The following is a 26,967-nucleotide window of genomic DNA, read 5'->3' as shown; positions in this document are numbered from 1 at the left end:
CCATCGTACCTGTTTTTTAAAGAACCTTTCACGTGGGGTTTACAATTCTTACATTTGTGTACAATCTACACTCAGCTAAGGACAAAGTTAATTTTGGAACTTTGAAAAAAATGGCCAATATCATTGAAGATAGGAGCTACTTTTTTTACTTTGATTGATAATTATTGATCAATTTACATGGGGTGAAATATTAAAATAGTTAGTGCCGCAAAGACATTAGATTTCTTAAAATTCTTAATTTCATTGGACAATCTAATCTTTGGTTAGTTTATTTAGCCTTCTTTTTCCATAATTCACAGTTTTTTTTTGTGGGAGGTAATTTAGACGAAAACATTTTAATTAAATTTCTAATTTTTCAATTAATTATTACAATTAAAGTTATATTATTTTTTAACTGTCTTACATATTTTAGGCCCGGCCTATAATAAAAATCAAGTATATATATATATATATATATATATATATATATATATATATATATATATATATATATATATATATATATATATATATATATATATATATATATATATATATATATATATATATATATATATATATATATATATATATAAAGTATAAATATAGAGAAACACACAATATTGCGGAATATTGTTTTTGGGTTTTGATTGTTTTTGATAACGGGGCGTATCGTCAGAAAAAAAAACACTTTGATTTGGTGCAGATTTTTAGGACATCCTGTATAAATGAAAATATTTTTAGATTAGGTAGCTTATATCGGTGTTCAATTTTTCTTTTTTGTTAGGATTTGAACTATTGGGACACATTGTATAATAAGCTAATCAGTATTTCTCATCGAAATGCTAGAAAAAATTAAATAAATAAATATAAAGTCAGATTTGCTTCAGAAAATGTCGCTGAATATTACCAAAGCAAAAAATCATTCTGACATTTAAACGATTTACCATAAATACATCTAAAATGTCAGTTTGCCTTATTGTACGCTTTTGCTCGTCCAAAAAAGTACTATCTAGACACATTACTTAATAACATAAATTAGAATTACGTGGTATTTCTTTCGATAAGAGTCATATTACCAGATTTAGAAGAATAGCAGAAGAATAAAACTCAAAAAATAAGTAAACTTTTTAAGAAATATATTGCTAAGAAAATAAAAATATTCTTTAATTCTGTGCTAGCCAACTAACCAAAATGCGTGAACTATAGTTTTTTTTCTCCTTTATTTTTATTACTTATTACTTTTGTCTCTAACGCACAAAAAAAATACAAAATTTCCATTTTTCAAGACGTCTCCGTGGCCACTACGCATTTTAAACCTCAAAATAAAAATGTTCAACTCTTCAATTAGTGCGTTGATTTTGTTAAAAAAAAATTAAATAAGAAAAGACCATTGGAAATTACTTGATACGCTATATATTATATTTAAATAAACTTAATGAATTTAACTTGTAAAATATTTGTAAACGGTATTTTAGAATGATACCAGCAAATCCTGATGTCAAAGTGGCGTATTTTGAAGAAAGTTTTGAGCCTTACACGCGTTGCTGAAGAAAGAAATGACGACTTAACGGCTTTGTGAATAGCACCGGCACCCGATTTGGCCGCCAAACTCTTGTGACCTTAACTCCATGGACTATTTTGGTATATACCCATATTCAACGAACTGGCGACAACTTAAAACCTACATTGCAATAAGCCTGCGTTAGTTGTTATTATACCATTTTTCAGCAGATTAGCCATTTTTTCTTTATTCGAATTTTGGCAGTTACCCAAACGCTTCGGGTTTATCGATTTTCTTGAACATCGGGTACGTTTTCAGCAACTTGGCCGCTTTGGACGTTCTGGCGGGGTTCAGCTCCGCCTCGCTGCTCCGCTTCTTCGTTTTGCTAAAGATCAAGTTCTTGATTTCGGTCGGGATCGTGTCCAGCTCGTACATTGCGTCGTGTGGACTCGTGCCGAAGAAATTCTTCACTTTCGGGTCCGCGCCGTTTTGCAATAGCAAACGCACGATCTCGGCTGGAAATTCAAAGTTTAATATACCGGATGACGCGCAACCGATGACGTATTAAGGAATAAGGGAAAACATGGAGGCAGTGCCGTATACGTTAAACAAAATCTGAGAAGCAGCGAACGCATGAAAATTTGTGAGCTATCAATACAAGGGGAATTTGAATGTGCTACGTGGGAATGCATGCTGCAAAAAAATATAAAATCATCATAGTATCAGTTTGTAGACCTCGTCAAGGACAATTTGATCTATTTTTAAGTAAACTAGAACTTGAACTGAGGTGGCTTTTACTTGATAAATGTTTTGAAGCTTTTTCACTGGGTTCTCCTATGTATGTAATTTGTGTTAAATAGATTTAGAATAAATAGAGTTTACTGTTGTCTGGGTTTGTTATTTATTTATAATTTTATCGATAATGGACGGATTGTGGCCGTTGTTCAGTGCAATTTGTTTACTGATATTAAGTTCTTTGTTGTAATTTTCTGTTGCGAGTGGCGTATTAAGAAGTCTGTGTATAAAAGAGTGAAATGCGGCCATTTTGTGTGTATAATGGTGATTTGAGCTGTTATGTATGACTGTGTCCGTGTGTGAAGGTTTGTGGTAAATGGAAAAATCTAATTTGTTTTGCGTTTTCGTAATAGTTAAGTCTAAAGAATTAATAGAGTTATCCTGTTCAATCTCGATAGTGAATTTTAAACGATTATGTAATGAGTTAATGTAATTTAAAAAAGAATTCAATTGTCTGTTCGTTCCGACAAAGCAAGCAAATACATCATCCACGTATCTATACCACCATACAAAACTTTTACTTAAAGGATGTTCTAGTATGATATTTTCCAAATTTTCCATAAAAATCTCGGCTAACAAAGGACTAAGTGGGTTTCCCATAATCAAACCTTCCTTAGAGATGTCAATCTGTCCATTAAATTAATTAAAAGATAATTTTGGTCTAAAGATACTATTAAGCAATCTAATACATCTTGTTTCACCAATGGGTTAACCTGTTTCCGAGTGAGCGTCAAAACTACTAATTCTATCTATATAGATGGAATACTGGGAAATAAGTTTTGTACATCAAAAGACGATAGTGTTGCGTTGAAAGGGATTTTGATGTCTTTAATTTTGTTGACTAATTCAAAAGAACGCATTAACGAACATAAAAGAGCATTTAAAAACAATAGTCTAGATTGTAATTGTGCTACGCACTTAAACACAGGAAAATACATTTTTCACGACAATTTTGATATTTTACATACAGCCACAAAAAGTAGAAAATTAATTTTATTGGAAGCCATGGAGATTAACAAAATGAGACATTCAAATGTTTTGCTTAACCATCAAATAGATTTAAATACTAAATTTTTTAGTTCTTATGTATTTTGTTAAACTAGAACTGATGTTGACACTGTTAGAAATAGACAATAATAGTATTTATTGCAGGGGACTTTAATATTGAAATGTTGCTAGAAAACAGTCGGAAGAATTCTCTTTTTTTTCTGTTTAGTTTTTCGGAATACATCCAACTGTAACATGCAATACCAGAATAACACCAAACTGTAGTAGTTATCTAAATAATATTTTTACCAATTTAGATAGTAATGAACATTCTATAGTAATTCAGGCTCATATTTCAAATCATCTGGCGCAACAATTTGCATTTAGTTTAAAGAAGGGCAATGAAAATAAATTTGTACAAAACAGATTTTTTAGCGACGATGACAAAGCATGTTTTCTTGAAAGGCTAAATTGTCAAAATTGGGAAAATATCTTCAATGAGTGTTTCCTTATCAAAAGGGCTTACAAAATCTTTAAATCTAAAAGGGATTGAACAGAGATTAGATATATCGTTAACCATGTCAAAAACAAACGCTAACTACAAATATTTATGCAAAGTAACAAAGAACGAATATGATAAACTTCTAATTGAAGAAAAAAACAATTATACGAAAGGAGAATAGTAAACTCGGATAACAAAATGAAAAGTATTACAGAAGCTACAGGAAAAAGTAACAAGAACCTTCCAGACTTCGCTGAAGATTCGACGAAACAACCATAATCCCAGCACTTTTAGATGCGCAAACTTATATTCCATTTTAATATAGCATAATAGGTAATAGTCAGTCAGTACATATGATTCCTGTGACAAAAAATGAAATACTGAAAATTTCAGTAAAATTAAAAAACAAATATAACAGCGGTTATGACCAAATTCCGGCTAGTATAGTGAAACTATCGAGGTTTTTTGTTACTTAATAAATAACTCAATGAAGTAAGCGGTCTTTGCTGAGCAACTAAAATTAACTCTAATTAAACCAGTTTACCAAAAAGGGGACTTGAAAGATCTAGATAACTAACGACCAATTAGTCTTTTACCCAGCTTTTCCAAACTGAAAGGGTGATATGCTCCAGATTCGATGAATTTATGAATAAATGTCAACTGTTCTCTACTTAAAAAACAGATCAACCAGTTCCACCATTTTTCAGTTCACAAAAACCATCTGGGGGCAGTTCGAGAAAAAAAACTTAGCCATAGTAAAACTCAATACTACAAAATCTGAAATCTAACAAAATAGTACAGGGATACCACAGGGTAGCATACTAGGAGCAATTCTTTTTATTTTTTATATAAACGATCCACCAATGGGCATAGATAATTTTTTGATATCCTATTACAAATATTTTAGCACCTGGAAGAAACCTATTGACTGTAACAAATTAAAATCAAATAGCCCAGATTCCTGAATATTTAGAAATTAACAAAAATAAATGTACAGTTTACGGAGAATACGAAGTTTTTAGGTGTCCAAATAAAGGAACATTTAGAATGGGAACGACATATACGGACAGTATGTACAAAATTAAATAGGATAGGTTACGCAATTAAAGATACCGGAAGGTATATGAGAACGCATGCCTTAAGAACGGTTAATTGTGTCAATTATGAATCTATTGTACGGTATGGCATAACACTCTGGGGCTGTAGTTATTAACTAAAAAAGTGTTTATTATTCAAAAGAGAACCATAAGATCGATGAGAAAAATGCAGTACAATGACTCTTGCAGAGGATCCTTTGAGCAACTACAGGCAATGACCGTGTGTGCAATCTAGAGTTACGAATGTCTAATATAAATAAAAATAAAAATTGAAATGAATTTAACGCAAAAATAATACACAATTATAACACTCGAGCCCAGAATATTATGGCTACCTAATCAAATTGTCGATAACAGAAAAAGGACCTTATTATATGTGCATCAACTCTGTGAAATGTATAAGCACTATTAGAAATTTCAAGAAAAGTATTCGGGAAATGTTAATAATAAATATAATAATTAATCGTTATCTGTTTGTGACGTCATTTGCTTTGTACTTCACTTAAGGCTGTACCGTGCGTTAAATTATTTATTTTGGGATACCAAAGTAAAAGAAAAACCAAAATGTAGGGTTAGTAACGTTAGTGACATATAAAACAAAACACTATCAATTTTCCGACATATAAGCCTACAGTAATTTTTTTAAACGAAACACCCTGTACATTATATATGTGTTTAATAAGAATATATAAGAATATCTGATTCCGATTACAATGATGTAGCATACTGTATATTTTAGTCTACTCGTTTTTGACAAATTGGCAATTTATATATGATTTCAATTATAATATATTTGGCATATTAGTAAACAACGTTGATGTTTGAATTCTTGAATTTAGCATCCCTCAAAGGAGTAATCAAGTATACTTTCTAAATAATAAAAGTGCTAGCTGAGTATCCACAGACACATTTTATCCACAGATATTTCCAAGGTAGCAAGAAAAAATATTAAATGCTAAAAAGGCATGCCTGAATTGAAATTAATAAAATAAGGCAAACATGTTAGGATTCTATGAAGCACATCCAGTTTCTTCTATTACCAGAATATAGGAAGAGACAGGTATTCCTCAGGAATCAATCCACTCAGGTTTGAAAGAATCTAAAGTCCAAGTCAAAAAGTAAGCGCAGAATAATGTCAAAGGAGGATTTTTCAAATAGACATAATTAGAGTGTTTTTTTGAAAAACATTTTATGGACTGATGAAAGTTCGTTCACTACAAGAAAAGGTTGTAATAGACCAAATACACGATATTGGTTGTGCAAGTTAAAAATTTTCTTAACATGGAATATCTCAGGGGTTAGACAGGGAACGGCGGAACTATGGATTGGCCAGCCAACAGCCCCGGCTCAACTTTAATGGATTTTTTGTTTTGGGGACACAAAAAATGCACAGAAAATTTCCTATTTTCGCCGATTTGTCAAAACCGAATGGACTAAAATATAAAGTGCCTAACATCATTGTAATAGGAATAAGATATTCTATTAAACACATATATAATATACAGGGTGTTCCGTTTAAAAAAAAAGATATAGGCTTACACGTCAGAAGATTGATAGCGTTCTGTTTTATACGTCAGTTGCCTACTAACCCCAGATTTTGTTTTTTTATTTGCATTGATCTCTAAAAACAAAAAAAGAGTTCATTTTCAATTCCTAAGGAATTCATTTAAAATCCCATGTTTTTTTTTCTGGTCCCGGTTTAACTATTCATTGACTATTATATAAAATAAATAGTCCCCGCAACACCATGCTTGCTTTAAATCGTGAATCACCCTGTAGAATATTATTATCGGCGCGGGACCGAAACTTACCGCTGTGTATTTCGGAGGCGTGGAACAGGGCCGTGCGGCCTGACTTTTGGTCCCGGAGATTCACCTTCGCGCGATGTCGGAGAAAAGTTTTTACCCCGTCTGTCCATCCGCTTAAACAGCAGATCATTAGCGGCGTCAAACCTAAAATTTCGAAAAGAAAAATACAAAAGTTTGAAGATTTTTGCTCTATTATCTTATGCAAATGTCAGAAAAAACAAACGACGATCGCAAGCTGTCAAAATGTTGGCAACATCTTTTTTTTTAATGCAATGCCCTATACTTTTTACAAAACTTCTGGATTCCGCCTGCGTCGGTTTTTGCTGAGTCGAACTTGGCTTCTTCAGAGCTTGTTATTTGGGCCAAGAAACCCTAGTAGATTTTCTTAGACATTTAAACTCTATATACTCTAACATTCGTATTACCATTGAAATAAACACTAATAATAACCTCCCATTCTTAGATATTCTTATCAATAGAAAATCATAACTAACATTGAGTCATTGAGCCTACAGAAAACCTACGCACACAGACCGATACCTTAATACATTATCACATCACCATCCGGTCCAAAAATCATCGGTTATCGACTCTCTTGTTTACAGCTTGCTTACTATCTTAGTTTTAATTTAATTTAACAAAATAAATAAGAATTAAAAGTTCAGATTTTCACGAAATTATATATATTCACATGACATTTGTTTCGACAACACCGTGTCTCCTGCTACTACATATACCGAAAAATCACAATAAAACCTAATTAAAGTTGTTGTGAGAATTTAAGTTCATTAAAGGAGAGGTATTTAAATCTAATTGATCGTTAAGCAATCCATTTGAATGTCTCATTTTGTTAATCTCCATGGCTTCCAATAAATTTAATTTTCTACTTTTTGTAGCTGAGTGTAAAATATTAAAATTGTCGTCAAATTTTTCTGTGTTTAAGTGTGTAGCATAATTGGAATCTAGACTATTGTTTTTAAACGCTCTTTTATGTTCGTTAATGCGTTTCTTGATGGATCTACCCGTTTGTCCAATATAAATTTTAGGACATGATCCGCATTTCAACCTGTAGACACCTGATTTTTGAGATTTTAGACACTTCGTTTTATTGTTTTTTAAAAAAATTCCTATTGTGTTGTTAGTTCTGAAAGCTATTTTTAAACCACATTTTGACAAATATTTTAAAACTTTTTCACTGGGTTCTCATATGTATGTAATTGTTATAAATTGTTCGTGTTCTGTATTAGGTTGCGAATAAATAGAGTGTATCGTTGTCTGGACTTGTTTTTTATTTATAATTTTATCGATAATGGACGGATTGTAGCCGTCGTTCAGTGCAATTTGTTTAATGATATTCGGTTTTTTGTTGTAATTTTCTGTTGCGAGTGGCGTATTAAGAAGACGGTGTATAAGAGAGTGAAATGCAGCCATTTTGTGTGTATAAGGGTGATTTAAGCTGTTATGTATGACTGTGTGCGTGTGTGAAGGTTTATGATAAATGAAAAAATCTAATTTGTTTTGCGTTTTCGTAATAGTTAGAGTAAAAAATTAATAGAGTTATCCTGTTCAATATCGATAGTGAATTTTATACGATTATGTAATGAGTTAATGTAATTTAAGAAGGAAATGAATTGTCTGTTCGTTCAAACAAAGCAAGCAAAGACATCATCCACGTATCCATCCACTACAGAAAACTTTTACTTAAAGGGTGTTCTTGTATGATATTTTCCAAAGTACCCATAAAAATATCGGCTAAAAAAGGACTAAGTGGGTTTCCCATAATCAAACCTCTCTTAGAGATGTAAATCTGTGCATTAAATTCAAAATAATTTTGGCCTAAAGATACTATTAAGCAATCTAATAAATCTTGTTTCACCAATAGGTTAACCTGTTTCCGAGTGAGCGTGAAATTTACTAAATTTATCACATCCCTAGGTGGGATACTGAGAAATAAGTTTTGTACATCTAAAGACAATAGTGTTGCGTTAGAAGGGATTTTGATATCTTTAATTTTGTTGATTAATTCCAAAGAATTTTTTTACTGAAAATTTTGGTTTAAAATATTTACTAATTTTGTCGGGAGTTTAACTGCTGGAGCCGTTACATAAGACACGACTAGTCTAACTTATCTCAGCCCTAGCCACTGAACCCAGAATTAAAACACCTGCTTTTCTCTCTAATATTTTCCATAATAAAGATATTAAGCGTTCCATCAAAAAATACACTTCATCACAAATTTCCAATAGCAATGAAGCCGAAAGCAATCCCACACTTGCTACTGTTGTCCTTCCTTACATTCAAAACATCACTGACCACATATCAAAAGTTCTAAAAAAATATATCGTTAAAACCAGATTTACCACTTCTCCATTCCAGGCATATGCGGCGAAAAATATAATGGAAGAGACCGGATGAAAAAGCCTTAAGACTAAGACAAATAAACTCATCAGCTGTTGCCCAAGACAATCACGAAACCGGTCATAAAATTTTATTTGATAAAACTAAAATTCTTGCATGTAATCAATTCTTCTACCAACGAAAAATCCGAGGGTCTATAGAAATGTATAAACAACCTAACAATCTTAACAGCGACTCGGGTCTCTGCTTGTCACCAATATGGGAATCAGTCATCCATGTTTATGCCCCTCATTTAGCTCCGCCCCCCTCAAACAATATATAAGCAGGTAGAGTAAAATGCGAGCCAGTTTCAGTCAAGCTCTGAACAAGCCAACAGGATGAAGTTTAAAAATAATTATCATTCCACTTCTGGACCATAGCCATATTGTTTAAAAATGGCCAAGTCTGCCTTGATGCCAACCATATTATTTATGTTTGCAATTGTTTCAATCAATCAAAACTAAAGATCGGCAGCGTAAGTTAAATTACTTAAGATATTTAAGATATCAGGTTATACTGAGGAAGAAAAACGCCAAACAATAAGATTATATTATTCAAATTTTGCAAGGGTTGAAAGAGAATATCGACAAATATATCCGAGGAGAAGACTCCCTTCAATAAATACAATTAAAAATGTAATTAAAAAATTTGAAAACCTCAATACATATATTACTTTACTTTCAGTGTAGATTATTATACTATTACGATACTTGACATCATGACTTTGGTTTCTTCTTTCTTAATTCTTATATTTCGCATATTTTTGAAATTTCAGAATATTCGATACCTGACGTTAAAAAATTTTCCGAACAGTCCTACAGTAAAATTCAAAGAACGCTAAAATTCATAAGTTTTACCCGTATCCAGTGCAAAATTTAATCGATGAACATAAAAAGCAGAGGCTGGAATTTTCCACTGAAATGTATAGAAGATCTCAAGAAGATAGAAATTTTCTGAACAAAACAGATTTCCTTGCAACAGCGATAGAACAGTGGTCAAATAATGTGCCTGTCAAGAATTATTTAAATTTAAGTTGGCATCAAGATGGGCCCTATAACGTCCTTTGGATAGGTAGGCAAGGAACTATCAAATGGCTTGCCAACAGCTCCGATCTGAATCCTTGTGATATTTTTTGTGGGGATACTTAAAACATAAAATTTCATTTGTGTATGTTAAGATGGAACATATTTTTTTTTGAAATTTTGTTTTGGATTCCCTTTTAAAATCTCCCCTTTTAAAACTTTATTAATAACAATACATAACAAACCCTAATAGTTTTTCAAGTATTTTGATTTTCGTTATTATTTTTTCTGAGAGATCTTACGAAAACATACAACTTTTATTAATTTTTAACACCTTGCGACTTATTTGAACTTTCCTTGCTTTATATCAAAAACTACTGCTAAAACGTTAGTTGGTGATGACGAAATGGCATTGTTAAGTGTTTACCTCACAACTGAGTAAATTAAATTTATTGCCGTGTCAGGAAATTAACAAAAAAAAACTTAGTAGCTGACTTAATTCATATAATTTATATACTGGGTGAGGCAGAAACATATCCTTTTGTGCAGTAAAACAAATGCAAGGAGAGGTGTCCTAATAGAAGTCTGACAAATAAATTTTTTCATGTATTTATTATGTATTATTATTAATAAAAAAGTTGGAGTATTTTAAAAGGAATTCAAAGCATACATTTAAAAAATGTATGTTTTATTCGTAACTATTTTTGTAGACTTTAATTGTAATTTTAAATTGTGTAAAACTTTTGAGACCAACGAGACTCTGTACAGTCTGGGCAAAAATATTATTCAAGACCCCATGAAATAATTTTCGGACTCTCAAAGATTTTGGAAATAATATATATTATTTTTGTTTATTTAGGTAGGCATAATCTTATTAAATTACACATTATAATACCTTTTATGGTGGTATCATGGAAAACATTTGCGAACACTTAATACATGTCTTACCTTCGAAACTGAAATCGTTCAAGCAGCGTGCGTAGAGCTCTTTGAACCGATTATGGAATAAGATGACTTCCAACAAATTCTTCCGCCTAAATTTGGCAGCTAGGTGGATTACGTTGTTGCCGTCACCGTCGCAGTCCGATACGTCGGCTCCGTAGTCCAACAATCGGCATACCACGTTGGGTCCGGCATTTTTGATTATGGATAGTTGTAGCGGCGTCTGCAAACACAAAAAAAGCGATATGCACTACTACATTCATATAATCAATACCAAATAAAATGACCGACTATAGGATCAACGAAGTTGATGTCGGATGGGATACTTTTGGGAAACCCTGTATCAACGAAATTATAATACTTTAAAAATTCAGGAGAGTCCAAGAAACTTTTGTACGAAACTTTTTTTCGTATCTCCTATGGGTCGATTTATTTGGCACACGGTGTACTTTTCCTGAGTTGTGGAAGATTGCCAAAATTATTCCTGTTTTTAAAAAAGAAAATAAAAAACAAATCGTGGGAAAATAAATGTGCTAAAAGAGCAGTTTGGAGAACCATAAACAATTTCAAACGTAACACAAATTGGAAGAGATACAAGCAGCATTACGAAAAATGAAAAATGAAGAATAATAATGATGCCTGAGAGGAGAGCCGGTTCCAAGAGAAGGAAACAGAAGCGACTGTAATACCCAGGTATTAGTTATATCGTTCATCGGAAAGCAATATGAAAGAGTTGCAACAGTCCGAATAGAAGAAGTCTCAGAAATGGAAGAACAAAATGGGTTTCGACCACCGCGATCCTGCAGACACTATATTTATAATAAAACAACGAGCAAGAGGAATGGACCTTCACGCTACCTTTATTGACCTTCGCAAAGCGTTCGACTCTGTGCCCTTACAGAAATTGAAAGAACCTAACATAAATAATGTATACATAAACACCGTAAAAGCCCTGCATAGAGAAAACCAAGCACAAACAAAAGGCGTCCAATACTATTTAAAGTTTATCTCAGCAGCGCTTTAAGGCATGGGGATAAATATAGACGACACCCGCCTTCCCCTTTGCAGACGATCAGGTTGTACTGGCAACAGGACATAATTTACCAAATATTCGATAGCACAAGAATCTTTAAGCATTTTAAAACCAATATAAGTTGCTCTCAGAGAAAAAACGTTACTATGTTACCAATAATAAGACAGTTCTCGTGTGCAACTGCTTCCTCAGCGTCATCTTGCAAACTTGCAGCACTTTTCGTTTCGATATAAGGAACGGGAAGGGGATAGAAAAACGGGGAAAATTAGCCTATCCCTGCTGCTTCACACACACATAACTACTTTTTCAAGAACAAGGCATGTTTTGATAAAATCGCAAGATAGCAATAAAAAATTGTACTGTTTTTTAATTTAACATATTTTTCGAAATTATGCTCGATTTTTTCTTGGCTGCTCATAATTTTGATTATATCCGAGTACACATAAGAAAATAGAAAAGGATAATAATCACAAGAAGCCGCAATGACAGTAATACGAATTTGCAATTAAATTCAATGCGCAAGACAAGAAACAGGAACCAGAGCTGTAAATTTGTAAATAAATAAAAATGAATGAAAAATTATGAAGCCTTTTGCTTAAGAATAAAATTATGGATTTAAGTCATAAAGTTTCAGACCCTTAAGAAATACAATTGTTAAAAATATTAATTTCTTGTTGAAAGACGCTTTAAAGGAAGGTTAATTTCGCAGATAACAAAGGTTTCACGGATTTTGGTGTTATTATAAATAAATTAATTAGTTGCCGGAGCAAAGAAAATTACTAGCTACTTTTTCTAAGAAACGGCAACGTCGCGTCGATGAAAATGTATTAGATCTCTATTCGCGAATGTACTCTCGGATGGTGGCGCTGCTAGCGTTAAACAAACGTGGCTACAAGTATGTCATAATGTTTACCTTTTATGTTTGCACCTTTGGTCGGCTCGTTTTACACGCATAAACGACAATTAAGCATTATTCGTGCGTCTGTTATCAGTTTTTGTGGTTGCGTGGTTTGTGGAAAATGACGCGATGAAATCCATTTTTATCGTAATCATGGTGTCGAATTTAGATGCAAAACATGTTTTTTAAAGATACTTTATTTTGTACTGCTTCTTATAGGAAATAAAATTAAATTCTTAGCTGGTTCGACGATAACTATTTTTTATTGCAAAATTTCACTTAAAAGAAAGTATTTTAAAAAATTTACTTTTGGATGTTTAGATGTTATGTTATTTATTGACCACTAATTGATGATCTGTATTTAAAAAATTGGGATAGTTACTAAAAATACATTAATATTCACGAAAACAATAAATGCTAAATTTTCTTAAATATACATTTAATATAAACATATAGTGTAAATTTCACCCTCACTCGGGAACAGGTTAACCCATTGGTGAAACAAGATTTATTAGATTGCTTAATAGTATCTTTAGATCAATTATTATTTGGTCCTTTGTTAGCCAAGATTTTTATGGATAATTTGGAAAATATCATACTAGAACATCCTTTAAGCAAAAGTTTTCTATGGTGGTATAGATACGTGGATGATGTCTTTGCTTGCTTTGTTGGAACGGACAGACAATTGAATTCCTTTTTAAATTACATTAACTCATTACATAATCGTATAAAATTCACTATCGAGATTGAACAGGATACCGCTATTAATTCTTTAGACTTAACTATTACGAAAACGCAAAACAAATTACATTTTTCCATTTATCAAAAACCTTCACACGCGGACACAGTCATACATATCAGCTCAAATCACCCTTATACACACAAAATTTCACTCTTATATACACGCTTCTTAATACGCCAGTCTCAACAGAAAAATTACGACAAAGAACCGAATACCATTAAACAACGGCAACAATCCGTTCATTATCGATAAAATTATAAATAAAAACAAATCCAGACAACAGTAAATTCTAATTATCCGAAACCTAACACAGAACACGAACAATTTAAAACAATTACATACATAGGAGAACCCAGCGAAAAGGTTTCAAAACATTTGTCAAAATGTGGTTTAAAAATAACTTTCAGAACTAACAACACATTGGGACAATTTTTCAAAAACAATAAAACGAAATGTTCAAAACCTCAAAAACCACGTGTCTAGAGATTGAAGTACGAATCTTGTCCTAAAATTTAAATTGGACAAACAGGTAGATCCTTGAAGGAACGCATTAACGAACATAAAAGAGCGTTTAAAAACAATAGTCTAGATTCTAATTAAGCTACACACTTAAACACAGAAAAACACATGGAGATTAACAAAATGAGACATTCTTAACGATCAATTAGATTTAAATACCTCTCCTTTATTAAACTTAAATTCTCACAACTTTAATTAGGTTTTATTGTGATTTTTCGGTATATATAGTAGCAGGTAATTTGATAAAGGGTGTTGTCGAAACAACTGTCATGTGAAAATATATAGTTGCGTAAAAATCTGAACTTTTAGTTTTTATTTATTTTGTTAAATGGATTTTCACCAAGTAATTGCCACCTTAGTTCAATAGATGTTTATTCTGCATTAAGTCTTGCCTGAGTTGAATATTTTTATAAACTTGATTTTTTTTTTTAAGTTTGATTATGCATTGATGCTGCAAGGTATTTTCGAATAAGTAGAATCATTTATTTTAACATCATGTATCGTTCTTAAGAGTCTAATCTAAATTGCAAGATGTTCTTATATATATTACGGAGGTATTTAAATATGATTCTTTCAGTAAGTACGTATTTATGTACCTGATTCTCATTCTCATTTTTGTCTTGTGTGCCTGTCGATTAACAACATTTGTCTTCTTGTATTTTTGTGTCTTCTACATAGTTTTATGTTTTATGATTTGTAAACAAGAAAAATCGTTTGTAAGACTACAGATTACATTCGCGGTAGATAAAGGTACGTCATAAGAATACAGATAAATATATTTTTTTAAGGTTCCTGTTTTTTAACACATGTTGTGAAATTGTTTAAATGTTTACAATTTTATAAGAAATTCAGAATTATTACTAAAAGATTGAAAACATACGTATATCCCGCCTGTTAGTGTAGGTAGATAAATTCCTAGGACGGTCCTGGAATGGTTACGGTTAAGGGGTTGAGGTTTTGGAGTAAAAAACATTAGGCAAAGTTAATCACGGGGTTGGTTGTAAAGGCACTATATTTCTGGTCGTAGTATACTTAAATACACTCATTTGGACTATATTTACTACGATGAAAAATACAAGGTGGCCTGAACTATATAAAGGGATATTATTTCTATAGGTAACCAGTTATACGTCAAATTTTTAATTTTTTAACGACGCATTGCCTTATTAACCGTCCCAAAATAATTCAATACCAGTCAAGACTGGGAGATATATTGCGACATGTTTGCGTCTCACACCTTGATCGGTACTGTTTGGCCCATTATCCGATAGACAACTGAACAAACATCAGTTTTCCACGTAGTTATCAAATTCTATGGATAAATCGGCGTTTTCGCGGAATTTATATTTTTCGCAGGAGCGATAACGTTCTATTTGCACAAACAGACGACACGAACGCACTATCTGCCTGTCCTGTCCATGACACATTTGTATACTATAGCGGAAAATTTAAATTTTATTTTATTAAGTTATTTTTAAATTCTTCATCTTGTAGCAATATAAATGACGGTGGTTCAATGCGTCCGAAAAGGTCAAGAAAAAATTTTTGTTTTGCCCGATTTTTCTATTTATGAACAAAAAAAGTGGTGAAACTAAAAGGTTTTAGTTAAATTATGTAAATTTTTAAAAAACAAGTCAAATCTCTTAAACAAAGGTATTAGACACAAATATACAGGGTGGTCATTGACATTTTTAGGCTTTTTTAAAAATGTTTTGACAATTACGAATTTCTTAATAAAAGATGACTGAAAGCTAAAATAATTTTTGATAACTTTGTAGGTTTTTAACTTGTTTTTTTGTTTTTAACTAGAGTTGAGCTACAGGGCTCATCTTTGGTGGGGATTTTTTTTTTAATCAAAAAGAAACACTTGAGAGGGTAAGAGCCAAAAAAAAACAAAAATTTTTTTTTAAGCAATATTTGAATTCATGCATATTTTATTTATATCAATGTTTATAATTTTTAGATACTTACTTATTTTTATTTTTTACCATACATAGAAAAAGTGTTTTGTATTCATATCGTCTAATTTCTTTATCTTAGGAAAGAATGTGCGCGATTTACGACGTATTAAAAAAAAGTTAATATATTACTAAAAAAGTGTGAAGAAAAAAACCAAATTGATAATACATTTTTTACTAATATGGGACCATTTTCTGGTAGAAGCAGTTCCAATTTCGGCTCTGATAATGATTATAAATACAAAGAAACATGGTTTACTTGTATATTTACTGTTGGCAAATTATATTTTATACGGTATGATATATTTTTTTAATGTTCCGATGGTGATCGTTAGTGATGGCTGTCTTGCATTAATCAGATAGACATAAGTGGAAGCATAATGAACAATCTGTTTTATTCCGTACGGCGTTTGATTACCGACTATGCCACCACAAATCGTATTGACCATATGGTGTTTTCCCAAGAATAAAATTATGTTTTAATCAGCAAAAGAAAAACGTAAAGTAAAGTACTTCAAGAAATTTAAAGTTTCGGCTACTTTTGGTTACTTGGTTATGGCCCAAGTGTTCAATTTATTCCTGACTAGTGACATAATACCCTTTTAAACGCCGGTAAGTTTGAGAACGGATATTTTACAAAGACTAAGGTGTTGATGATTGACTTAGCCGATAAGATAACGGAGATTCTGATAAAACATTGTTGTTTGATTAACGTGTCACGTCACTTACCTCAAGGTAGTATTTGGGCCTCGATTTTCGAAAGAACGTATAAGGTTGTTCGGAAAGTCATTTCGTTTTTTCCCGTCAGAGGACTTAATTACGTTTTTTCGAAACCAACTTCACACTTAAGCCGCATAACCATTATATGTCTTGAGAGCAGATATTGCAAGGCTTGTGTGTGAAAAAGTTCTATTAATTCTACGCAGTAGTTTTTGGTTGGTGCCCTTTTAAATATGGAGAGCAATAAGCAGCATTTTCGTCATATTTTACTTTTTTACTTCAGAAAAGGTAAAAATGCTGTCCAAGCGAGAAAAAAAATTGACGGATGTGTATGGAGAAGGCGTGTTAACAGTACGCCAGTGCCAGAACTGGTTTGCAAAATTTCGATCCGGCAATTTTGATGTCGAAGATGCACCACGGTCTGGAAGGTCGGTCGAAGCTGACAAAGATGCGATAAAGGCATTAGTTAATGCAAATCGGCGAATAACCACACGAGAGATCGGTGAGAGATTAAATTTGTCGAATTCGACTGTTTATGGCCATTTGAAAGGCATGAGCTTAACCTCGAAGCTCGATGTGTGGGTGCCCCATGTCCTTACGGAGCGAAATTTGTGTGGTCGCATTGACGTGTGTGATTCGCTCCTCAAACGTCAAGAAAATGATCCATTTTTGAAGCGGATTATTACTGGGGACGAAAAATGGGTTGTATACAACAATGTTGTATGATGAACCGGCTCAAAGCGTGTCAAAAGCCAACATTCACCAAAAAAAGGTGATGCTCCTCGTTTGGTGGGATGTCAAAGGAATCGTTTTTTTTTTGAGCTTTTGCCGGACAATACAACGATTAATTCAGAAGTCTATTGTCATCAACTGGACAAATTGAATGATTCACTTAAAGAGAAGAGGCCCGAATTAATCAACAGGAAGGGTGTAGTGTTCCACCAGGATAATGCGAGACCTCACACAAGTTTGGTCACTCGCCAAAAACTTTTACAGCTTGAATGGGACGTACTGCAACATCCACCATATTCTCCAGGTCTGGCGCCTTCCGATTACTATTTGTTCCGGTCCCTGCAAAATTTTTTGGATGGCAAAACCTTTACCTCAAATGAAGATGTCAAAAACCACCTGAACCAGTTTTTTGCCAGCAAGGACCAAAACTTTTATGAGAGGGGAATTATGTTACTGCCAGAAAGATGGCAAAAGGTGTTGGACCAGAATGGCCAATATATAATTTAATAAAATATTTATTCATTATACGAAAACTGTCTTTCATGTTCCCCAAAAAAAACGAAATGACTTTCCGAACAACCCAATATCTCGAAAATATTCAGCATAATTAAAATGCACCAAAAAGCGTTAGTAGAATAAACTCGTAAACATAACACGTTTTAATAAAAAAAAGCCTGTGGAAGAAGAACTATAAAAAAGGAGGAAGAACAAATACAAAATACCGATTCAGACAAGAAGAAACAGAGTCAACGAAAATATTCGAAAAATCAAAAGAGAACACTGGGAGAAGTTTTCTAAGGATATGGAACATGACCTATAGGGGGGACAGAATAAAATATAGAATCTACTGAGGAATAGAAGAAAATCAATAAATGAATACATACAAAACACAAAAATCACAACAGACGAATGGGAAAAACATTTGAAAAAACTTTCAACGCACGATAATCTAGCGTACCGTCACAGGAATTACACCACGAAGAGGAAACCATCAAGGAAACCCAAAATAGTCGCGAATTATCTCTCGTCATACTGAATAGTGAAGATATATTTAATATTGTTGAAGAACTATACATTTCCATTAATTGATAATCTGCCTTACGAAATTAAAGAAGCCGTAGTGCCTATTATAAATTGTTTTAATCGACATTTTCCCCTGACTTGACATCCCTAGACTTGTTTTTATGGGGTGGCATAAACAATGAAGTGTATAAAAATGATGGAGATTAAGAACTGTAAAATTTTTGTTTACTGTTCGATTTTGATATTTTTTTATAGATCTGTAAAAAATGAACCAAAAACAAAGATTTTACAAGGGAAGGACTGCACTTTAACTGGGACACGCTGTATGTAAAAAGTTCTTTGCAGAAAATAAATCAATATCAATCAATCAACAAAGGAAGGAAAAAAGCAACATTCTATGCACAACTAAATGAATCTAACTGAGACAAAAAAAATCACAATACAAGGAAATCGAAATTGTGCAGAACAACAAAATAATAAACAAGTAAACAAAGTCAACAAAAACAACAATCAAATCGGATGTAGCAGAAAAAAAATCAGAAAACGACAATTGAGCAAGTATGAGCTTTCCTCTGATATTGATTATCTCTACTTATTTTTTTAAAAAAGGAGCGTATCTGCAAAAATCAGTTACTTTCTGTGCGTTATTTGTTAACTTATTGCGTTGTGATTAATTTGAGGTTATAATTGATGTGTGCTATAACAGAGATGTTTGCTGTGAGCTTTATTTGATGTAATTGCTTTGTGAGATCGCAAACGTTGTGTGCTATTACAAAAAATATAACTGTGTGCTATATGTCAAATTATTGCTGGATGATTGATTTGACTTTTGTAATTGCCTTGTGTTTTACAAAAACTGTAGCTGTATGCTATTTGTCAAATTATTGCTGTGTGCTTAATTTGATGTTAGTATTGCCTGTATAGCTGTGTTTTACAAAAATTGTAGCTGGTATATTACTTGTTAAATTATTGTTGCGTGCTATTACAAAAAATATAGCTGGTATGCTATTTGTCAAATTATTGCTGTAAGATTAATTTGACTTTTGTAGTTGCCTTGTAATAATTGTAATAATTTGACAAATGTGTTATTTGTCAAATTATCGCTGTGTGCTTAATTTGACGTCGTAATTGCTATGTGCTATTATAAAAAATATAGCTCTGTGCTATTTGTTAAATTATTGCTGTGTGCTTAATTTAGACTTTAGTAATTGCTGTGTACTATTACAAAAAATATATCTCTGTACTATCCGTCAAATTATTGCTGTGTGCTTAATTTGACGTTAGTATTGCAGTGTGCTATAACTAAAAATATAGCTGTGTGCTTAATTTGATGCGGTAATTGCTGTGTGCTATAACAAAAATTATTGTTGTGAGCTTTATTTGATGTAATTGCTATGTGATATTGCAAAAATTATAGCTGTGTGCTATTCATCAAATTATTGCTGTGTACTGAATTTGATGTTGTAATTGCTGTGTAGTATCATAAAAAGTATTGCTGTGTGCATTATTTGACGTTGTAATTGCTATGTGCTTTTACAAAATTTATAGCTGTGTGCTTTATTTGACACTGTAATTGCTATATGCTCTGACCAAAATTATTGCTATATTGCTGTATTATATTACAACGCACATCTTCTGAATTTTCTCATTATTTGAAAACGTGTTTAGAATATAATGCTATATGAAACTTTTTTTTTAACATGACTACTACGAAATTTTAAACTTATTTGAACGTTGCTGTTAGAGGTCGATAGTGGAAAAATATATCTTTTTTACTTTTCGACTTATGTGAATGACTGCTGATTTTTTCCCGTAAAGGATGCATTTCAATAATACAAGATATGTTTCATGCACTTTTTTATAAACACTCAAAAGATGAAATTCAATCAATAAGTTACTGAATAATAAACGGAAGATTTTACGGACAAAATCTCGAAAACTCTCGTTCCAAGGCCGGCAACTTAATTTTAGTAAGGCGTTAAGAAAAATATTAGCAAATTCCGCAATCATAATCTCAAAAGGGTTTTTCCAGTGATCACGCACGTGTGGATAAAACCCGCAAAATATTTTCCACAAAACCTTATCGAACCATCCAGGTATTTCGGGACGGACCGTCACAATAATAATAGGAAATTGTTCTCGGAAAGTATTGCTCAACATTTTTCGCCAAATCTACAGGCACCGATGTAAGGGTACGTTCATTTTTTAAATATTTCAAGCCAAATGACAACACAACATCGACGAATCCGCCTTGTTTACTTGTATTTGGAGCAGAATCGAAACGGTAAATATTGCGCAATATAATAACATTTATTGGATTGGGCCAACGCATCAAGATAAACAATATGCGACTGTAAATTTGTCATATTATCAAGTATTCGTCAAATGGTGACGTATTGCTAAAATTTTGTTGGTGTTTTCAGCACCTTTCATTAATTGAAGCGTCTTCAAATAGTAAAGGAAATAAATTAAAGGCGAGGCATTTTGGTTACTACGAAACTTTCTGATATTGCCCATGACGATTGCGATGTTGCTAGAGGCTGGGTGAAGTTCTCTGATATAATCGCCGAAAAACGTAGATACAAATAAGGGCCCAACCACCTAACCTAAAATATGAATAAAAGAAGAAAGTCTAATTACAGTGAAAACTCGCTATAGCGAAACACCGTATAACGTACAAAATTTGTTGTACTATTAGATCTCCATACAAATTATGTATTAATCCACTCTTTATAACGAATTTCTCACTCTCTATACCGAAAGAAAAAAAGGCACATCAGAATTCCATACCCTGATAATCTAATAGTCGCCCTAAATGTTTATCTCGTAATAAGCTATTAGGTTAATGCCTTTATTGGTATGTATAAAAGCACACCATTGTTTCAATCAATTCTAATTTGACTTAGTGAATACAGCGAGCATGGCGAGTAAGCGAAAAATTTTATTTCTAGATGATAAAGTTGCTTTCATTCGGGAGATAGAACGGGGAGAAAATAAAAGTGATGTGGGACGTCGATAGGGACTTACACCGTCGACTGCATCCACGATTTGGAAGTGCCAAGAACAAATTATTCAGGCTGAAGCGGCAGGCAGTTCTAGTAAAAAACTAAGAAAGCCAAAATTTGAAGATTTGAATCGAGCAATGTTGCAGTGGTTCCAACAGGAACGTCTTAAAAGTGTACCACTCTTTGGACCTATCGTAAAACTAAAAGCAGAAAAGTTTGTTGAACAGCTTGTTGTAATGTGGCTTCGTCTGTCAAGTCTGCTGTTGTAGGCAAATCCTTATCTATCACCATAAAATCTTGCAACTCCTCACTCGTAAACGTAATTGTTGTTTGAAACTGCTTTATCCGCTCCCTCACTATCAATTTCAAGGCTTCGGAAGGATGGTTGGAGAAGTTCAAACAGACACATGGTATAAATTATGGACAGATAAGTGGCGAAGCCCGCGATGTCGACAGAAACGTCACTAACCATTGGCTGGAGAAGCGTGTCCAAAACTAGCAGAAAAGTACCCTGTTGACGACATTTTTAATTCCGACAAAACTTTTTTTTTTTTAATGACGCCAGATCAACTGTGTGGCTGGAAAACTTTCTAAAGAACATATAACCGCGTAAGTAGCTGCCAATATGAGTGGGAGAGAAAAAAGAAAGCTAGTCGTGATTGGAAAATCAATGTTTTAAGAACATGGAGCATTTGCCGATCAATTATAAGGCAAACAGGTCTGCATGGATGACATCACAAATTTTTGAAGAGGAGATACGGAAATGGGATGCAAAATTAAATGGGAGGAAAATATTACTTCTCTTAGATAACTGCCCTGCACATTCCCATATTCGAAATCCCTGGAATATTGAATTGGCATTTTTTCCTGCCAAAACAATAAGTGCATTACAGCCGATGGACCAGAGCGTAATAAAAAGTCTTAAAAGTTGATACAGGAAAAACATTTTAATGGAAATGATCGAGTTTGAAGACAAATTTTCCATTAATATGCTAGATGCAGTCAACCTTATTGTAAAGCTTGGAAAGAGATGACAGCAGCAACAATTCAACATTCCTATCGTCATGCAGGACTTATTACCGAGACAGAATGCGAACAGAACTTGGAAGATGATCACCCACTAAGCGAGCGGATAAAGCAGTTTCAAACAACAATTACGTTTACGAGTGAGGAGTTGCAAGATTTTATGGTGATAGATAAGGATTTGCCTACAACAGCAAACTTGACAGACGAAGCCACATTACAACAAGCAAAAAAGGACGAGAAAGAGCAACAAGAGGAAGAGGAAGTTGATCTGGGACCACCACCACCATTCAACAAGCCCTATATTCAGTTAGGCTGCTAGAGACATTTTTATGTATCATGGTTAAGATGCCCCTATGGAAGAAATGGTGAAAATACAATTGGAACTCTCTACAAAGAAAAAAAAAAGCAGTCCCTTCAATTTCGCCATATAGAGCTTCGATTCGATTTTAAATTTTAATTTTGTTATTCATTTTTATTACTTTTTTGAATTATTTTCGTTTTTCATTATTGATGTTTAGTATTTAGTAAAGAAAACAAAATTTTTTTTCGGTATAATAGAAAATTTTAATAAGTAAGTAAGTAAGATATACAAAAGTACTTACTTGAAATCGAAAAATTGGACAAAATCAACAATTTATGTGCAACAGAAAAATTTATACTCCTTTTATGGAATGCTGCACTCCATGTTACTTATTTAGCTCGTGATATCAATAGGGTAGCAGAATGTATAAGACACCAGTGTCCATTGGTAAATAATTTAATTAGTCAAGTTAAAAAAAGCACTTGCACTCTAGAAAAAATTGTGATAGGCAATTTCACTAATGTCGTATTTTGTATAAATCAGAAACTCAAGTGTTTCCATTTTTAAACATATTTTTGGGAAAATTTTAAAATTTAAGAATTGTATGTTGCCCAAGTTTAAATGCCGAATTATTAATTGCGTTATATATATATATATATATATATATATATATATATATATATATATATATATATATATATATATATATATATATATATATATATATATATATATATATAATTGCAAAAAATATTTCGTCAATGCACTGTCAGATTTTGTATTTTGTACTTTGCAATATAAGTATCAATGTGTGTATCTATGAATAATTTTTTTTTATGAGGAATTTTAATTTTAGTAATAAATCGATGTTTCTTGTTTTATTTTTATTCTAATGTACCACCACCTTATTATTTAATTAATAAATTTGAAGAGAAAGAGAAAAAATTTAAAATATAATTTTTGGGTCGGTTTTAAGAATTATGAACATATTTGTTGGTGTGATTTATATATTGAATTGAATTTAACAACGATTAAGACAATTCTCTCATACTTTTTTCACAATAGGCTTCACACCGGGTATTTTTTACATACACCCATATTTTTAAATAAATAAATCTTATTTTGTTAAAATAGGTCAAATGGAAACTGGAAAAAACATTTATTTATTGTTATTATTAACCTTTGTTTGTTTAACTTATATACTGAATTGAATTTAACATCGATTGAGATAATTCTCTGTTAATTTTTTCGAAATATGTTTCAAAATATTTTATTTATTATAAATATCAATATTTTTAAATAAATATTTTTTTAATTACTGGAGAATAAGACAAATTTCCCACAAAAGTTAAAAAATATTCTTCAAAATCAGTCAAATCCGAAAAAAGGAGTTTTTATTATTATTAATCTCAACATTTAAATACGAATAAAAATGTGATTATTACCGTTTATTTGTGCAATTGTGGAAAAGTGTTAGACTTCTTTATCTTCTTCGTTTTATTTTATTATAAAAAAGAAGAGACGACAAAAAAAATTATTTGCTTTAACCGCCTTTGCGAGTTCCGGGTATCGATATCTGGAACACCCTGTATGATTGGGCATGAAAAATCAATTACTTACGCAACCGTCGTGATTTTCAACGTTGACGTCAATTTTCCTCGCCCTCAGGACGACACACATCCGTTTGACCAAATCCACATTGTTGGTCAACACTCCCACGTGAATTGGCCTGAAAATTGTAAAAAAAAATCAACACCTTACGTCACGCAAGTGACATAATCCAAAATAAGAGAGCCGCCTCCCAATATTTTCCCAGTTGAAAAATAAAAAATATAGTAAAATAGAAGTAAAAGAAAAGAAGAACAAAAATAAAGTAAAGAGGAGGATTTTGCAGTATAACCTCAAATTTTCAAATTTATAATAATTTTCGTGCGATGTGTACATTTATAATGTATTCTTTTAAATATTTCTCATAAATTATAAGATAAACAAATTTGAAGAGAAAGAAAAAAAAAATAAAAAATATAATTTGCCTGTCCCTTTTGAAAACGTTTTTCCAAAATAGCTTTTAAAACAGTTTACTTTTTATGTATACCCATATTATTATTAAATGCGTTTGTAATTGCCGTGGAATCCGACAAACTTCCGAAAAATGATTCAAAAATCTGATTTCATTCAAAATTTTCCAAGTTATATAACTAAAAAATAACTCAACCCAACCTAAGAAAACTAGTTAAACGAGCCATTGCCGATTACTTATCACCCCAAAATGAAAAATGAAAATTTCCAAAAAAATTAAGATTAAAATGGTGATTCACAAAAAAGCGCCAAAAATTGTCCGCTAAAATTTTTATTTACTGAAATGATAAAAATGGGCAAAATAATATGCGTTGGGGAAGTACACTGTAGTGATAACACGATTATCCGCAAATTGATGACTAATTTATAAGCAAAATATCAAGTTTTTCATTAAACAGTTTATTTTTATCATCAGACGGACTGCAATTCCTTTGCGTGTTTTGTAAGATTAAATTAACCTTTAATTTAAAAAAAGGAAATTTTAGCACAGCACGAGTTTTATTTATGTTGAAAAATCTTTAAACATTTAAACTTGCTTTTGTGTTACTGTAAAGTTTATAAAACTTCATTTTGAAAAATGAGTTTTTTTAAAAAGCAGGTTGTCAACGAGCAAAGGGAAACAATAACATTAATTCTTTAAATTGGCTGATAAGATTAGGAAGCCACATGCCAAATAAAAAAAAATACTCACAGGTTGCCATTTTCATTTGGTATCATCGCCACATTTAAATCCTCAAAAAACTGCTTTTTTGAATTTAACGTCACAGATTGTCCTTTCCAACAAGCACTCGAACCACTGCTCACTACTTTTCCTCCCATAATTGGAGTAATTTTGGGCCCCACACCGAGACTAACATTGTTGAGAATCGGAGAATCCTCCGAGTTATCCAGGTCAAACAAAAAATCTAAATTACCGAATGGCAGTTCTGGACAATCAAACAAGTGATCCGTTTGACAACTACTTTCTTTCACAGCACCCAATTCAGTTTGAATACACTTATCAATTTTCACATTAACGTCACTGTTATTTCCGCGTTTCCGAGATAAATTGAGAGCTTTCATTTTCACGTTGTTCAAAACTTCCAGAGTTTTGTTTGACAGGAGTTTGTAAGTAACACGCGGCGTTGGATTCACTAACTCTTTCACCAGTTGTTTTGCCGCACATATGTGCTTATACTTCAGATCATTTATCGTGGGTTTGTGACTTGCCTTATCTTGTGTGCTCAAAGCACTATTCTTATCTGTGGCTTGATCTTGAAGTTTAAAAGCTTGCGCGTTCACTTGCGTCACTTTACTAATGACACGTACAGTCAACGGAGTATCAGAACTCCCTATGTTTATAGTCCTGTGTTTAACGAGCATCGCTTTTTTTCTCACTTCTTTGGGGATCTGGTCCTGAGAGATCACCTTCAACTTCTTTCCATTGAGTTTAATGAACTTTTGCCCAGAATCCGGATCAGTATCTACTTGCACCTTCTTGAGTAGAGGCTGTTTTTCGACTTCTGTGGGGCCCAGAACGGCGAGATTATCTTTAAAACCAACCAGCTGCCAATTTTTTTCCCCGTTCGTTCCTTTGCGCGAGAAATGGCTGAGTTTACCGTCCAATTTGTTTAAACGTTTTTCTAGATCCATGGTGAAGTCGCCAAGCTGAAAGTCTGCTGCTAAAAATACCAATAATCTTAAGCATTTATCAAACCCTAACACGGTAATGCCTACCTGTTACTGCTATTACATTCGAAGCAAGCGGAACTTTTGCTGGCAGATCCAGAAATTGGTATGCGTCATCAATAGTTTATCACAACTTTTCGCAAAGACGTCATTTGGTAAATCCCCTTTAGATTGTTTCGCACGACCAGCGTCCACACATCACAGTACACATGGAGGTTAGTTCTCCGAAT

At 32.5% G+C, this 26,967-nt stretch overlaps 1 protein-coding gene across 2 annotated transcripts; it reads right to left on the bottom strand.

Moving 5' to 3' along the window:
* Window positions 1–568: 568 nt before the first annotated feature.
* On the bottom strand, window positions 569–26,967 carry LOC132706198 (uncharacterized). 2 transcript variants are annotated; one of them, XM_060677383.1, is made up of 6 exons: window positions 26,786–26,967; window positions 25,761–26,730; window positions 24,611–24,719; window positions 11,040–11,256; window positions 6,676–6,816; window positions 569–1,998 (listed from the first exon to the last, which is right to left on the bottom strand). In XM_060677383.1, exons 2-6 carry the CDS (start codon window positions 26,699–26,701, stop codon window positions 1,748–1,750), a joined length of 1,659 nt encoding a protein of 552 aa, XP_060533366.1. In that variant the 5' UTR covers window positions 26,702–26,730; window positions 26,786–26,967; the 3' UTR covers window positions 569–1,747. The 2 variants fall into 2 exon arrangements, with proteins under 2 accessions (XP_060533366.1, XP_060533367.1); XM_060677384.1 differs by having other exon boundaries at window positions 25,761–26,727.

This window comes from Cylas formicarius, unplaced genomic scaffold (assembly GCF_029955315.1).
Source record: "Cylas formicarius isolate icCylForm1 unplaced genomic scaffold, icCylForm1.1 PGA_scaffold_8__14_contigs__length_24414737, whole genome shotgun sequence".
Taxonomy (NCBI): Eukaryota; Metazoa; Arthropoda; class Insecta; order Coleoptera; family Brentidae; genus Cylas; species Cylas formicarius.
The sequence above is the reverse complement of the archived record's forward strand: the minus strand, read 5'-3'. Positions and strand labels throughout refer to the sequence as shown.